At 45.7% G+C, this 17,408-nt stretch overlaps 1 protein-coding gene across 1 annotated transcript in view; it reads right to left on the reverse strand.

Annotated features, from left to right (window-relative positions):
* OTUD7A (OTU deubiquitinase 7A) overlaps positions 1 to 17,408 on the reverse strand; it is a 185,801-nt gene that overhangs the window by 65,789 nt on the left and 102,604 nt on the right. The window contains exon 5 of the mRNA XM_032593582.1: positions 12,036 to 12,254. Coding sequence (XP_032449473.1) covers positions 12,036 to 12,254 — 219 coding nt within the window. The remainder of the gene's footprint in view (positions 1 to 12,035; positions 12,255 to 17,408) is intronic.

Below are 17,408 nucleotides of genomic sequence, written 5' to 3' on the forward strand. Positions count from 1 at the left end.
AGGTATGTTTCTGCAGAAGTGTATACACATGTTTACCAAAAACATGTATAAGAATGTTCACAGCAGCACTATTTATAATAAAATACTGGAGACAACCCAAATGTTATGGACTGAATTACCCACTGCCCCAACCCTGCAATTCATATGTCGAAGCCCTAACCCCTAGTGTGGCTGTATTTGGAAATGGGGCCTCTGAGGAAGTAATTAAGGTTAAATGAGGTCATAAGGTTGTGGCCCTGATCTGAAAGGACTAATGTCCTTATAAGGGACACCAGGGAGCTCGTTCTGTTTGTCTCTGCACCTATGTACTGAGGAAAGGCCACATGAGGGCACAGCCAGAAGGTGGCTGTCTACAAGCCAGAGAGAGTTCTCACTGAGAAAACTGCATTGGATGGTACCTAGATCTGAGACTTCCAGCCTCTAGAATTGTGAGAAAATAAATTTCTGTAGTTTAAGCTGCCTAGTCTCTGTTTCTTTTTTTTGTTTTGTTTTGTTTTTTGTTTTTTGTTATGGCAGGCTGGTCTAAGACACCAGATGTCCATCAACAATATAACAGATAAATAATTTGGAATAGATGCATACATTGCAAATCAAGAGTGGTAAGAATAAATTATAATTACACTTAACAATATGACTGAATCTTACAAGCTTAATAGTAAGTGAAAGAATCCAGATTTAACCCATTTATGATTCCATTTATATAACGTTCACAAAGAGGCCAAATAAATCTATGCTGTTAGAAGTCTGCTTTCTTTTTTTTTAAGTTTTAAAATGTTTATTTATTTTTGAGAGAAAGAGAGAGAGAGAGAGAGAGAGAGACAGAGAGAAAACACGAGTGGGGGGAGGGGCAGGATCTGAAGCAGGCTCCAGGTTCTGAGCTGTCCACACAGAGCCCAATGTGGGGCTTATGCCCATGAACCATGAGATCATGACCTGGGCCAAAGTCAGATGCTTAACTGACTGAGCCACCCAGGTGCCGCAGAAGTCTGCTTTCTTGATCTGAATTTCTAGATAGGAGTGCTTGTTATAGAATGTGTTGTTATGCACTGAACTGTTTTCATACTTTCCTGTATGTGTGTTATGTTTCAATGAAGAGCTTATGAAAAAAAAAGGGTATTGGGCCTAGCTCTGGAGACTACATCAAAAGAGAGAGACAGTTGGAAGACGCTGGCACCTGAGAGGGCATTTTGAAGGCAAAAGAAAAGACCCAGGGGGTAAGATTCCTGAGAGCTCGTGCTTGCTGGATAAGAACCCCACTTTGCAAATATTTACATTCCACATTAATTTCCCCATACACTGCAGAGGAGTGTTTCTGAAATGTCGAAAAGGCAGTTTCAATAAAAATAAGACTATAAAGTCAATAAAAATAAGACTAAGTCATAAAACCACTAACATATACTGTAACTAAAGTATATTTCAACACAACATTTTTCCTATTTCTACACTGAATTGTTGATAGACTGGCTTCTCATAGATCTAGCCACCATCAATTTTATTTTACCACTTTTTAAATCATCTGACAATTCTGTTTTCTAACCATTCCTTAGATACCCTCCCCTTCACTTTCTTTTTATTTCCAATATTTGGATTGCCAAATCGAATCCGTTTTGGTGCTTTATTTTTCCTCACACAAATAAAAATGAGAACAGTGACAAAACAATAGTGATAATGAATTTTTTTTTGATTGTATGAGATCCTTCCACTAGATATATCACATGAGTTTCATTTATTACTACACATTATGAAACTCTGGGATCAGTCACCACATGTCAATGCAAAGATTGGGGCTGTTGTAATTTGTGGGGCCCCCTCACTTTGTCTCCTTGTCCAATGCTTCTGCTCAATGCCATCAGCAATATGTTCTTCTATGACTGAATGAACTTTGTTGCTTACTTCATATTTGGCCTCTCAAAGAGCAACCCCTTGGAGATTTTCTCTGGTATTGGTGATTTGCCCTTTTAAAAAAATTAAGAAATCATGCAATTATTATTTGGAATGAAAAACTCAGCAGAAAACAGCTTGAGGGAAAAGGTGACAGTTTGCAAGGTTCTGAGTAGAGCTGAGGAGGTGTGATGGAAAGAGCAGGGTGGGAGGCACCTAGAGCCAGTTTCTGATGGCTCTGCCATTTTACAGGCTGGATCACTACAGGTGAATGGAGGTGCTTCTCTGAGTCTTCCCTTCCTTACCTGTAAAGTGGATGGATATCAAACAGGCAGCTGATGGGAGATGTGGAGGTCAATAATGCCAAATACTGCACAAAGCACACTGTTGATGCTATGAAAATACATTGTGGCTATTATTATCAAAAGCATAGTGTCATAGTGCCTACTCCACCCCACTTCAGATACCACATCTTTCAAGAGAGCCCAATAAGAGGGTCTGCTTTCCTCAGAGGACTCAAAAACATGCTGTTTGAAATCTGAAACCATCAAGAGTGGGATTCAACCCAAACATACTACTTATCCAAGTGAAATGGCTAATAAAGGCACATGAGGAGGTTGAGAAAATCCCTTTGACCACAATACATTCTACATGATTTAATCTCCCAGTCTGGATCTTTAAGCATAGCAGGATTGTCAAACTTCAAATAAAAACATCGCATCTGTGGTAGGCAGACTTCTTGGGTGGCCTCAAGATACCCACCTCCTGGGGGAATACTCTCTCCTTGAGTGTGGGTGGGATGCCACCCCCATGACTAGATTACATTTCCTGGCCATGTGAGGGGTTTTGTATATGTAATCAGTTGACTTCTCAATTGACGTCCAAGGGAGACTATCCTGGGTGGGCCTGACCTAATCAGGTGAGGGTTTTAAAAAGGGATTTGATGGTCAGAGAGGCAGAAAGTCAGAGAGAGGAGAGAGAAGAAAACAGGAGAAGGGATGAGTGAAGAAAGGAGAAGAGGGAGAAGGGAGAAGAGAGAAGAAAGAGATCCCCTGGGTGGTCTTGAAGAAGTAAACTGGCATGTTGTGTAGAGCGCCATGTGCCAAGCACCTAGGTCTCTAGAGTGGTCTCCAGATGCTGAGAGCTTCCCCCACCAAGAGCTATTAAGCACACTGGAATCTCAGTTACTTAGTTGTGAAGAACTGAATTCTGACAATAACCTGAGGTGTTCAGAAGTAGATCTCTCCCTAGCTGGGCCTCCAGCTGAAGGCAGTCCCCGACAAGTGGATTTCAGGCTTGAGGGGCCCTGGGCAGAGGGTCCAGCTGACACATCCACACTGCTGATCCACAGAAACTGTGGGACAATAAATTTGTAGCTGTTAACTGTGTGGTAATTTGCTACCTAGCAACAGAAAACGGATACAGCATCCTTTAGCCAGAAGACATGCAAATCGGAATTCTGTCCATTTGTCTCACCTTCCTACCCTGGGAGAGTTTAAAAAATTTTTTAAAATGTTTCTTCATTTTAGAGAGAGAGAGAGAGAGAGAGAGAGAGAGAGAGAGAGAGAGATACAGAGACAGCATGAGGGGGGAAGGGGCAGAGAGAGAGAGGGAGACACAGAATCTGAATCAAGCTCCAGGCTCTAAGCTGTCAGCACAGAGCTCAACATGGTGCTTGAACTCAGAAAAAACTCACAGACCACAAGATCATGACCTGAGTCAAATCAAGAGTTGGATGCTTCATCGACTGGGCCACCCAGGCACCCTTCTTATGGCTACTTCTAAACCTTCTCTCCTCCCTCAAGACAAGCAGCCTCTTGGGAACCTGCACCAGGAAGCTTGCTGTTCATACTTTTCCTGTTATAGTTCTGCCAACTTCAGGTCACTGCCTCTTGGTCCTAGAGACATTGGCCCCTGGCAGAGGGACTGCCTCACCACCCCTTCCCCAGGCAGGCTTAATTATTGTCCTCAGGTGGCCTTATACATATCATCACACACTACCCATGTCATTAGGGTTGTCTCTCACAATGTCTCTCCCCTCTGGCCTGTGAGCCCAGAGGGCAGGGCCATATCTCCTCTGTGGGGGCTAAGACACAAGGGGATTGAATAGGCACTGAACTGATCTTGGAGATGTGGTCCCAGTGGCCCGAGGCCTCCCCTGCACTGGTAGGAGAAGGAGCAGAATGGCCCAGAGAAAGCATGACCTTCTGATCTGAGGGAGATGGTGACATTGCTTTACACGCACAACATTGAGCCTGTCACTCCAGGCCAGGTGAGGTGCTCTGCCCAGAGGTGGGAGACCAGACTCGGTAAGTTTTGGAAGCCCCTTTGGTAGGATTCCATTCTCATCCTCCAGATCTTTTTTTTTCTGTTTACTTCATGAATCCAATGTAAATAGCGCCATATCCCCCCACTTATGAAAAGCTTTCCAGGGGCGCCTGGGTGGCTCCAGTCAGACTAGTGTCTGACTCTTGGTTTTGGCTCAGGTCAGGATCTCACAGTTTCGTGGGTTCGAGCCCCACATTGGGCTCCATGCTGATGTTGCAGAGCCTGCCTGGGGATTCTCTGTCTCTCCCTCTCTCTGCCCCTCCCCTACCTGTGCTGTCTCTGTCTCTCTCAAAATAAAGAAATAAACTTGAAAAGAAAAAAACCTTTCCAACATTCTCAGCAACCTGACGCTTTGCATAAAACAGGGAAAGCACCTGAAGCTACCTGAAAAGGTGCTCATTTTATACAATTTAGATAATGCTTTTGCCTCAATCCTACCTCCCTGTCTTCCTGTATGCTGCCACGTTCACTTTCTAGAAAATATGTCATAGGATTGGTCACCAATGTTGTGCTCTCAGGGTAGGGAGAGGATACCCTGGAAAGCAGCACATGTGTTAGATATCTCATTATCCTCAAAAGCTTAAAACAAATAGAAATTCAGCACATTAACTGCTCATCTACCTCAAGTGGTGCACACTGTGAAGCCGTGCTCCAAGGGACAGAATCTGGCTCATGTCAGACCCAAGCAGCTTGCTCTTCCGGGGGGTTGGGGGGGGGCTGCTTTCCACCTTGTCATGGGCTGTTCCAGGACTCTGAACCCAGAAGAGGAACCACAGAGGTGTAAATTCACCACACAGCTGGCAGTCATCTTGCATCTGGAAGGAATCCTACGTATCTAGAAATTCTTTCTCATCTAGAAGGAATCTTGTATACCTAGAAGTAATCTTTCTAGGTCTGAGAGTTAATACCATCTGAAATGGGGCACCCTCCTCTTTCGTGCTACCTTCATTCAAATTTCTTACAGGGAACATTATCATTTTTTAAATCTCAGTCAAGCCCACATATTTAGTCCCACTTGGAAGGTAACTGAATCATGACAAAACTTAAGTATGTGCCTGGGGGGATGGAAGCCAAGGCTTGGTGGTTTGATTTCAGTTGGCTTCCAGGTGAAAGCGTTCTTAAGGCTGTTAATCAGATGTGACCACCCTGGGAAGGTGACCCAGCTATGATAAATGCCAGTGTTTTCCAGCCTCTGCAGAACCAAAAATGGCTCATCTCCAGTCAGACCCAGGATGGGATGCCCAAGATGAAGGCATTCTTCACACAAACAGTGTGATTGGGAACAGGGTACAAAGCTCCTATTTCTAGCTTTGACAGAAAGGTCATTCAGTCTCCTCACACAATAACTTCACTTAAGAACTGAAGACAGACAAACAAACGTGGGAACTGGCACTGTGAATAAAGAAAAAGAAAACAAAAAAAACCAAAAACTTGAGCTCCTGCAAAGGAGAAAATCATGGGTGAACTCCATCAAGGGAGGCTGGCGTATTATGGGGGAAGAACTATTAGTCACTCATTCTGCCTTTTCCAAGCATCGTTCCTGATTCATACATGATAATGGCACCAATTAACTTGAGCTTTGTAACAGATGGTTACCACACAGTTTAAAAAAAGATGTCATTTTGCTCATCACCCACTAAGACACTGAGAGGAAAGAAAACAAAACTTGTTAATTCTCTAGGAGCAAGATTAGCACATCTTGCCCTAAACGTGACCCTATGATTCTTTTTAATGTCACTTACAGAGTGATTCCACCCACCCAGGGTCACTGACTGATCCCCCTTCTCTGGGCATCACTGTGCCTTGCCTGTACTTCTGTGAGTCCCTCCTGCGGGACTGCAATGTTTTGCTCTAGGTCTGTCTTCCTGGCATTTCTGCCCAGCTCCAGACCTCCTTATCCACCTGGTACTCAACACAGAGCAAAGTTGTGTCGGGGGTGCAGTGGGAGGTTGCTATTAAAGCTCATCTCCTCCCCAGGGATTTCTTCTCCCACTTCTCCCATTTCAAACTTCCATATCTATATCCTTAACCCAGGCCTCTCCTGACCTCCAGACTCTCATGTTCAACTAGACAGCAATGTCACACAATGTCAGCAAAGTCTCACTAGAATCTCTGACTTTGCCTGCCCCTCCTGGCCCCTCCATCGCTCCCCCCCCCCAAGCCTGCCCCTCCCCCAGGGTGTCTGCATCTCCCCATGGCACCATCATGCTAAGGAAGGGCAATATTCCTGGGGTCATGCTTGACTCAGCTCTTTCTGCTATGCCCCCCATCCAGTCCATCAACAAGTCCACCTTCAAAACAGATCTTGCTTCAATATCTAGCTTCTAGCTTTTTAAATATTTTTTAAATGTTTATTTTTGAGATGAGAGACAGAGAGGCAGAGCATGAGCAGGGGAGGGGCAGAGAGAGAGGGAGACAGAGAATCCAAAGCATGCTCCACACTCTGAGCTGTCAGCACAGATCTGGACCCGGGGCTTGAACCCACGAACTGTGAGATCATGACCTGAGCCAAAGTCGGGCACTCAACTGACTGAGCCACCCAGGTGACCCATCAATATCTATCTTCTTCTTGTTACTTCCACTGCTACCCCCACAGCACTGGCCACCTGTCCTCCCCTGGGTAAAGTAGCCACCTCCTCCCAGCTCCTCCTCCTTCTCATCCCCCTTAGAGTCCATTCTCAACAGAGCACCAGAACACATCAAATGTGTTCCTAAAAATGTCACTCACTGCTCAAAACTCTTCTGGGACTGCACATCCTACCTATGGTTATGCCCAAAGGCTCACAATGGCTCCAGGGGCCCCTGACTACCATTCTTCTGCCTTCCTTTCCAACTCCTCCAGCCCTCATTCCATCTGCCCCTATGCCTGGCCTTCCTTACATGTGCAAGCCTTTGAAGCCAAGCCCCCTCTGCCGGGAATGCCAGAGCCCCATGTCTCCATCTCTCCCTCCCTGCTGCCCTCAAGAGACCTGCCTCGGTCTCCCTCTCTTCACCTTATATCCCCTACCTTGCTTCTCACTTTCTCCACAGCTCACCACCTCACTTCCCATTTATGTTCTACCTTTGATTGGTTTTCATTCCCACTAGAATTTAATCTCTATGAGTACAGGAATTTCACCCCAGCACCTGGAATGAACAGGCTGTTTCATGGGAGCACAGTGTTGTGTTGGGTGACCTTGTCTTGGTTTGGCAGCTGTCACACATCTCTGACTACAAATGGAAAAAAGTGAGGCTCCAGAGGGTCAGGTAACTTGGCCAAGTTCTCCCAGCTGACGTGGGACAGCCCAGGTTGGGCTGACACTGGATACCTTCAAAACCATCCACACACCTTACCACTTCTCTGGCAGATTTGCTTCAACATGACTACCTTCCCATGGAGACAAGACTCAATGCCACAACTCAAAGGTGTCCCTAAATATTTTTTGGCATCTGTATTTCAATTTCTCAAGTACACAGTAACGACTATATTACACAAATATGCCCTTTGGGTTCACAAGATCACAGAAGCACCACATACCATCTCGCCCACACTGTGGTGGGCTTTTGGACAAGGCATGAGTGGTTACTCCTCAGATCTAGAGACCTATGGTCTCTGAGTCTTCTTACACATCAATGAAGCAGATAATCTGATTGAGAAATTAATGGTGTCTTGCGTTTTCCATGGCAGGTGATCACTAAAGAATGAAAGGCATTGTCCTTCATCTCTCAGGGGGTCAGCACTTGTATGTACTGAAGACCTGGTCCTTCTGATGCCCCAAAGACTGTCACAGGGTGGGAATAGGTTTACCTTCCAGGTTTTAAGGCTCAGGAGAATGGCACTGTGGGTTCTGTGGGAGGTGAAGACTGGCACCCCACTCAACAGAGAGGCCCCTCAAATAGATGGACTGACCCATGCCTTGCCAGGCACTGAAGGTAGAGCCTAGCCTCTGTGATGGACCAGGTGAAAACTAACTGAGTGAAGATCATTTTGTTGCTGATTTTCTGGACAACATGAGCCCTGGGTTCCTGTAGAGTCCCAAAGGCAGGGAAAGCCCCCCACCCTGAGACCCTGTGACAAAGTTGATGTTTCCTTCCCAAGACAGCTAGAATTATGCCTCTAACAAGTGGATTTTCAGGCACCTATATTAATCTCCATGTATATAGCATACGTGCACACATGTATATCAATAGCTTACTCACAGCTATCCTGAGCACTAAATTACTAGAAGGGGGAATTTACACTTTATACCCGGCAATACTGAGTGGCTTTCTCAAATCACTGTTCTTATTAGAGCTCTGTCTTCCCCATGGATAGTAATGGTGGCACCTGATAGTTAACAACAGGGCACAGAATAGGTGGGAGGGAACAAGGCCACCTCCCAGTGGGCGATGCTCATCACCTAGATGTGGTGGGGGACTGTGAAGGGCTTGCCTGACACCAGATGGGGTCCCGACCATAACCTGGGTGCAGAAAGGGCCTGAGGGATGATCTAGTCTACAGTGCTTCTCGAGAGCTGAGGAAAAAAGTCCAGAGAATTTATATGGATAGTGGGGTGGGGTCAGTTCTTTTAAAAAAAAATTAACGTTTACTCATTTTTGAGAGACAGAGAGAGACAAAGCATGAGTGGGGGAGGGGCAGAGAGCAAGGGAGACAACAGAATCTGAAGCAGGCTCCAGGCTCTGAGCTGTCAGCTTAGAGCCCAATGCAGAGCTAGAACCCATGAACTGTGAGATTATGGCCTGAGCCAAAGTCAGACACTTAACTGGCTGAGCCACTCAGGTACCCCCTTTTTTTTTAAAAAAAAATTTTAATGTTTATTTATTTTGAGAGAGAGAGAGAGAGAGAGAGAGAGAGAGAGAGAGAGAGAGACAGTGCATGAGCAGGGGAGGGGCAGAAAGAGGGGGAGATACAGAATCCAAAGCAGGCTCCAGGCTCTGAACTGTTAGCACAGAGCCCGATGTGGAGCTTGAACTCATGAACTGCGAAATCAGACCTGAGCTGAAGTCAGACACTCAACTGACTGTGCCACCCGGGTGCCCTGGGCTGGGGTCAGTTCTATGCTGAGGAAATGAACACATTTATTCTTTATGTCTACATTATTTTCCGGTTTCTCATTTCCATGTACCAGGCAGAGCCCTGGCATTCAGGCTCTCACTGCTCTAGAAGCACACTCTTGAAGTGTGGGGTGGCCGGCCAGTCTCCCCAAGGCTTCCCGCAGTATGGATGGGGTGCTTCCCCAGCGCTGAGTGGGGATCCCTGCTGCCCACTCTTGCTACTTTTGATGGCAGAAACAATGTTGGTGAATTCAGGATCTTCAGTCAGCAAGTTTGGGTTCTTAATAGGTGCTTTCTAAGACTGCATGGTTGGAGTAAAATAGTACCCTTTAAAAATACTAATCCGGGAAGTAAGATGTAGGTGATAAAAATTAACATACAGTGTATGGAAAAAATAACAGAAAAGACATTCCATAGAAGTAAAAGATTTTGCTAAGCATGGCAGGGTCAAAGAAGGGTGCTATCGTGGTGCCAGAGTGGGACTCTGTGCCCTTTACCAGGACTCTACCTTCAAAGGAAGCGGCTGCCATTAACGGTGCTACCAGCCATTGACAGGACCTAATGTCAGCATTCAAGAGAAATTAGCTCATGAAACACGTTTCTTTCTAAACTTACACCAACTTCCCCCTTCTGTATGAATAGTGAATCCTTTGTTCAAAATATCTTTTCTGAATTATTCACACAGAAACAGCTTTAAAATAGCCAGCCTCCATAGTGAGTGGTTTAGGATTATTGCTAACCCAGGCGAATTGTTTTATGGTTGTGGATCAGTCAATGACCCTGAGGTAAGACAGAGCAGGGCTGTGGGCGTCAGTCTGTGGGTTGCTTTTGACAGCTTTGCAGCAGCTGAGGAAACAAGTCATTGGTAGTTACAACATCAGATCCAACACTGGATCCAACACTGTTACTGCAAGTGCAGACCCTGTTCTAAAACCAAGCCTGCCATGGGTGAGGACCCCTGAGTCCTGGGGCTGAGGCTGACCATCAGGCTGCCCAACACAAAGAAGTCCCCACTAACCATTACCCATTCCTTTGTCTATGTTCTTCTTGGACCAAGTGGATGAGGACATTTCCTGGATTGTTCTACATGAAATGGGATGAAGCCAAGTATACACTGAAGCTTGGACCTGATAGAAAACACCCAACTGTCAACTTTCTGGGTGTTTCCCATTTGCCCTGCAGCTTTATCCTCCCCCTACTCTGCACCCTCAGGGCAACCTGCCTGGAGCCCTGTAATGGGCTCTCTGCTCTCTGCCCTTTTGCTGATGAGAGGCACTGGTCAAAGCCTGTGCCAAAGAAGGTGGTCAGAGTATTTATTTTCCATCATCTTCTCTCCTCGAAGCCACACCTTCTTGTAAGTAGCTTTCTCCATTAGCTCCTTTCATCATTTGCCTCTTTGCCAGGCCCAAGAGTGGCAGTGTCCCTGTAGTGCCATTTCCAAGCATGACACTATCGTTTGCTGGTGTTCTTAACACCTTGCTCATTCTTGCATCAACATTCCCTACTGAAGCTACCAGGATGGGTAGGGAATGCTGATGACTGGTCCATCTGCCGATGTCAAGATCATACCAACTATAGATCCTCCTCTTCAGTCTTCTGCAACACTCCAAAGGCCTGGGCATTTTCAGTTTTGTCTTGGTGACATGCTAAGTGTGATTCTCTGACAGAGAAGCCCTTACTGGCTGAGGGCTTGAACACACCCTCTATCCACTACTCTCAGCCAAAGGCTCCCCATCTTGCTTCCCTAGCATGTGCCGCACAGGAGCACCTCCATGTGCCAGGCCTTTGGAAGTGGAGGCTCCACTCTGCAGCAGCCGGGAATAGCTGGCTGACAATGGAATCAGAGTCAGAAGTCCTTGCTCCCCAGTCCAACCAGCTGAGGGTACACTCCAAGTGCACTGTCAACCCATGCTGGTGGGGAGGCAGTGCCCATGGGAGATGTATGCTGGGCCTGAGAAGGGCAGGGGCACAGAGTCTTCTGCGTGTATATCTGAGAAGCCCCTGAACATGTGATTTTGCAAAGATTTATAATGAAAACGGTTATGAGTAAGATAGGATATTTGCTCTGTCTCAGGAAGAACCTACATCTGCTTTAGACACTTGTTTTGAACGAATTATGTTATCTTTAGGAACTCCAAAGGAGACAAGTTTGGCTTGCTCCCCAAATCTCTTCTTCATTGGGATGTCAGAAGAAATGCAAAGAAAAAGGAGAAGACTGAAGTCAGGTTTTGTGTTTCCTTAACCCTGGAGGCCAGCAAGGCTGGGAGGGCAGGAGATGACAGACACACTCTGCTCGTGCCATTTAATACTTAACTCCACCAGGCGGCTACCTGTCTTCTCGTCTTTGCAGACAGGAAAACTGAGGCTCAGGGAGGTTACATAACTTGCTCATGTACATAGGAAGTGACAGGGTCTCCTATTTTCCCCAAAGTCCATGGTCTTTCTTACCTTAAGTTCAACACCCACAGGAGGGTTGTATGGAAAAAGGAGAAAAGTCAGGCAAAGCCACAGAGAGTGTCTTTAGAGGGGGCTGGCCTAGACAGGTTGGATCTGGGAACAAAGGGAAAATTCAAGGGATCTCAGCACCAAACAGCCAATGGCCCCTGCCAGTCAGGGCTGGGTTGGAACAGACCTTATCTGCAGAGCAGGGGGTTGGCTGCAAGCTTCCAGAGTCTAAGTTGGAAACACCGGACTCAGACAACACGCGCCCCTTTCTCACTGATCTAAGTTAGGCCAGCCTCACTTGCTCCCCGAGCCCAAGGAACACGGGCCTGCTGGGGCCAGCAGCTCACCTGCCTGCTCCAAAGCCACCATGGTCGCCTGCTCGATCAAGTCCCGTTCGATGAAACTCCTGAAGTCTTCACTGTACACGCTCAGATCCGGCAACTGGAATGTGTAGATGGGCATCTCCAGGGGGAACTGCTCATTGTTGCACTCACTGGCCACGTGGGACCTGGCCAGGGAGACGATAGCCGAGCTGGCGTGGGAAATTCCCCGAGAAAGTCGCTTTTCTGCAGGGGGGTTGGGAAAGACAACCACAGGAAATGAGTGGGGTGGCTGTGTGGCTCAGTGAGCATGCGTGTCCACGCACGTGCATGCCCAAATCTTCTCACACACTTACACACACACACACACACACACACACACACATTCACCCACACACCTGTCACTCTTTTCCCACAGGCCTCCCTGCTGCTGGGGCTAACATTACCACCACCTGGCATATGGCACTTACTCACTCTGAGTCATAAGACCATTCAGAAAGAGGCAAGCTGGGAGTCTACCACACAAGTATGCATCAGCATCATTAAAGATCACCAGGCTTCTTTTTGGGTCTTAAGTTACATCTAACTCCAGTCAGCAGAGCTGTCCCTGCTAGCTCTGAGGGACACGAGCCAGACTGCTCTTTGTTTCATCCATTTACATACTTCAAGCAAGAAGTAATTGGTTCAGGCTTTCCCCACCATGGCTTGGATGGTAAGAGAGGTTACTTTACTAAAGTTACTCTGATAAATGCATCTCGCATGACAATGCTCCACATACAGATATGAAGCCATCACATCTACTTCTCTTCTGTCTGGTTTTTCTTCATCACAGCACTCAAAAAGTACTGGGCTACTTTAGTCTTATTCTGCCTGGGCTTTCCAACAAAAGGGTGAAAAGCACCGTGTAGAATTCCTCTGATGGACATGATGTTACTCTGTTAAGAAGTTAATCATGTGATCTCAATGCCACAGCAAAAAAGTGGATGTCTTTGTTTTCCTTCACTCTTGCTTTTTTTTAACTAAAAATTTTTAATGTTTATTTTTGAGAGAGAGAGAGAGAGAGAAAGAGAGATAGAGCATGAGTGGGGGGAGGTGGAGAGAGAGAGGGAAACACAGAATTTGAAGCAGGCTCCAGGCTCTGAGCTGTCAGCACAGAGCCTGACATGGGGCTTGAACTCATGAACCATTAGATCATAACCTGAGCTGAAGTCGGACCCTCACCTGACTGAGCCACCCAGATGCCCCTCTTGTTGTTGTTTTTTAATGTTTATTTATTTATTTTTAGAGAGAAAGAGATCGAGAGCGTGTGGGGAGGGACAGAGAGAGAGAGAGGGAGAAAGAGAATTTCAAGCAGGCTCCATGCTCAGCACTGAGCCTGACACAGGGTTTTATCTCATGACCATGAGATCATGACCTGAGCTGAAATCAAGAGCCAGATGCTTAACCAACTGAGCCACCCAGGCTCCCCCCATCCTTGTTTTTTTAAGCCCTGTCCTTAATAGCTAACATTTACCACAATACAAGGATTCTTAAATACAGGGTGTTAGGGAGAAGTTTTCTTGTTTACAATCAATATCTGTAATAACAGAGTTATTTTAGCAAGACAGAAATCCTCTTTCAATCATCTCAGGAAAACAAAATTCAAACTGCTGTTTGGATGAGTATTGTCTAAACCCTGTGGCAAATTCATAAAGTATATCCACTCAGGTCATGAGGACTCCCACTTCATTTCAGATTAGCCTGCTCACTGATCAGGCTCTGCGCTCAGGCTGATGTTGCTCTGAAGCATGTCTCTTCCTGCCTGTGCTCACAGAAAACCCACACCTGTGCCTTCATCCCGAATGGGAGCTTCTTACTTTCCCATGGGCAAGAGCAGTGGACAGAAATGTCATTAAAGTAATTTTGCTACAGCAAACCGAAAACAAGAGCCTTTTGACCCTGGGGTAGGTTGGTTTTAAATTTAAAGTCAATTCTCAGAAGCCTCAAGTATCTGTGCATTAAAATGCATAGCGAGTCCCACAGAGTATTTAAAATGGGTAATTTTGATACACCTTCAATTGGATTCTGAGACCATGATGACTAGTTATTTTGAGGAAAGGCAAAGAGAAGTTAAACCACAGCAGCCATGGGAAAGAAGAGAAATGGAGCACATAGGGCCTGGCTTATCTACCATGGGGGATGGCCCCAGTGCTTCCTGCACTGTCCACATTCTGAAGAGCAAGAACAGAGTAGACTCCAAATCTTTCTGCCATGTTTCCAGGTCTTGCAAGCCAGGCTGATGTCTTGTCTCTTGCTACAATCTACCATGTCTTATCTGGGAAAGAAGGAACTGCCCCATCTACTAGGATCTGATGGAGATGGAAATCAGTTGTTCTTTAATACCTGAGGTGCTACATGACCTCACGGTCCACTGGGCAGACTCACAATGCTGCTCTCAATAGTGGGAATCTGCCGGGCAGGGTTATCCATACTCCTTCGTGGTTTATCACTCGGTACCTATTTGCTAGTTAATGACATGCTATTAGGATCTGAGAAACATTGCAATTTGTAGTATAGTATGATGCTATTTAGCAGTTCCAAATATTAAGTATTTGGAGTCTTGGGGTGCCTGGGTGGCTCAGTCAGGTGAGGGTCCAACTTCGGCTCAGGTCATGATCTCACGGTCTGTGAGTTCGAGCCCTGTGTTGGGCTCTGTGCTGACAGCTCAGAGCCTGGAGCCTGCTTCAGATTCTGTGTCTCCCTCTCTCTCTGCCCCTCCCTCACTCATGCTCTGTCTCTCTCTGTCTCAGAAATAAATAAACATTAAAAAAATTAAAAAAAAATAAATCAATATTTGGAGTCTGAAAGAAAAAGCCTGAAAGAAAAGGTCTGAAAGAAAAGCCCCCAAAGGGGTGTGTGCCTGGTTGGCTCACTCAGTTAGGCATCTGACTTCGGCTCAGGTCATGATCTTATGGCTTGTGGGTTTGAGCCCCGCGTTGGGCTCTGTGCTGGCAGTTCAGAGCCTGGAGCCTGCTTTGGATTCGGTGTCTCCCTCTCTTTCTGTCCCTCCCCCCGACTCTCTCAAATATAAACATTAAAAAATTAAAAAAAAGAAAAATCCTTTTTGAACTAAAATTAAATTATGTAAAAGCTCATATAATGGGAAATATGCTCCTAATTCTAACATTTCCCCATCACCATCTCCATGAATGCACATAATCACACACAAACATACACATGCACATACACATTGATTCTTTAAACATGAACTCAGTGATCTTTCTTTTAGGGGGGTATAAATGAATTGTGTTACAGGAATTACCATGTTCGAAGTTATGCCCCAGAGAAATATAGAGATTAAAAAATCATAGAGAATGCACAGAATTTTACAACTATTGACAAAGACAACTGTGATTTAGGCCAGGGTGGGTGTTTTAACTACATTTCCTTATTTTCTGTATTCCTGATGCTCTGGAATGTGGGCATCCCTGACCAGGAAGAGGCTTTCCCTACCAGGACTAGCCAATTCTGAGAGCAAATAACTCAGAGGGAAGGAGCATGCCTTTCCTAGAACACTGACCAATCCAGAGGCCATACTCTGAACCACGTCTTCTATCTGGTTCTTCCACTCCAGCAAGCACTATTCCTCTGCATCCCAGGGCAAGGTACAAGACAATCAGGGATAGCTTCAAAACCCCAGAGAGCCTGCTGAAATTATTCAATCTTGCCAATCCTGTATCTGTTTACCTTGCCTTGTCTTTTCCAAGGAAATCACAGTAAAGGCTCATGCCCATGTTTTTTTCTCTTTGTCTCCTCTGCTTCCTGACCAAACTTGGTGCTTCCTCATGTGGCCATGGTGTGCCATGCTTCCTGCTTTTAGGGAACTGTGAGTATAAAAATTTCCCTCCTGAAATTCTTTTCTATGTTTGCATATCTTATCATATCTGGTTAAAACAAATCCTAGGTATTTTTAAAACAGGTGCACAAACCTTTTATGAAAGGGACAGATGTAAGTACTTTAGGTTTTATAAGTCATGCAGTCTTTTTTTTAGTATTTACTTTGGGGAGAGCACAAGTGGGGGAGGGGCAGAGAGAGGGGGACAGAAGATCCGAAGCTGGTTCCACATTGACAGTCTGACTCCAGTGAGCCTGATGTGGGGCTTGAAATCACAAACCATGAGATCATGACCTGAGCTGATCATATACTCAACTGACTGAGCCACCCAGGTGCTCCATAAGTCATGCAGTCTTGGTCACAACTGAACTCTCTAGCACTAAAGCAGCCATAGCCAATGCATAAATGAATGGACATGAGGATGTTCCAACAAAAACTTATTTGAAAAATAGTAGCCAGAGTTGGCTCATGGGCCAGTTTGCCAACCCCTAATTTATAACATGGAGATATTCATTTTCCATGTTAGTGCACTATGATTTCAAGAACTCAATTAAAGGATACATATATCTAATTCAGAAACTATAATTTTTAATTTTTATTAAAAAATTTTTTAACGCTTAGTTTTGTTTTTTTTTTTTTTTTGAGAGAGAGACAGAATTCAAGCGGAGAAAGGGCAGAGAAAGAGGGAGACAGAGAACCTGAAGCAGGCTCCAGGCTCTGAGCCGTCAGCACAGAGCCCAATGTGGGACTTGAACTCACAGACCACAAGATCATGACCTGAGCCAAAGTCAGATGCCTAACTGATTGAGCCACCCAGGCGCCCTCTAATTTTTAAAAAGTAGATAGGATTGTTCACAAAACTCAATAGAATTATATGACAGACATGTTTTTTAATTCCTTAAGTAATATGTGATAAAAATTACATAGCAGCAGGTATCAGGTATGTATTAGGCTCTGAATCCACCAAGCTCTCTGGAAGCAGAGAGGAGAGTCCTTCTAGCCCCCTCAGTGGGAGGATAAAATAATGGAATGTTTGGTTTGCTGCCAGTCAAAAAGAGTAGGAGCAGCCATGTTGTCATCTGTCTGGATCGTCACTGTGTGAGAGAGCCCCGCAGCCTCAACTGTGCGGTGCTGAAAGAACAGTCATGGAAGGCCCTGAGGGGGAAAATTATAGGGAATGATTAGAAGTGGTAGTCTCTCCAGAGTCACACTTAATGGCAGCAATGGAGGAGAACTTAACAACAATATAACCAGATAGACAAGAAGTGACAGAGCCTTGGTGTCCTTTCCTAACTTGCCTTGGAGATCTACAGGAGCAGAAGAGGGGAGTGGGCTAGGGTTCATGGATAGAGGCTCCAGGTGGGGGGCAGGATTCTGGCCATGCCTTTCCTCACCCTGGCACAGTCCTGGGCAGGTTACTGCTCATACCATCACCTCCACCGGGTGGGCAAGCAACATTGTTGGCCAATGGCAGCTGGAGGAACATCAGGGCAGTGCTGAACCACAGCTGGGGGTGAGGCACCAAT

The sequence above is a fragment of the Lynx canadensis genome, chromosome B3, assembly GCF_007474595.2.
Source record: "Lynx canadensis isolate LIC74 chromosome B3, mLynCan4.pri.v2, whole genome shotgun sequence".
NCBI lineage: Eukaryota > Metazoa > Chordata > Mammalia > Carnivora > Felidae > Lynx > Lynx canadensis.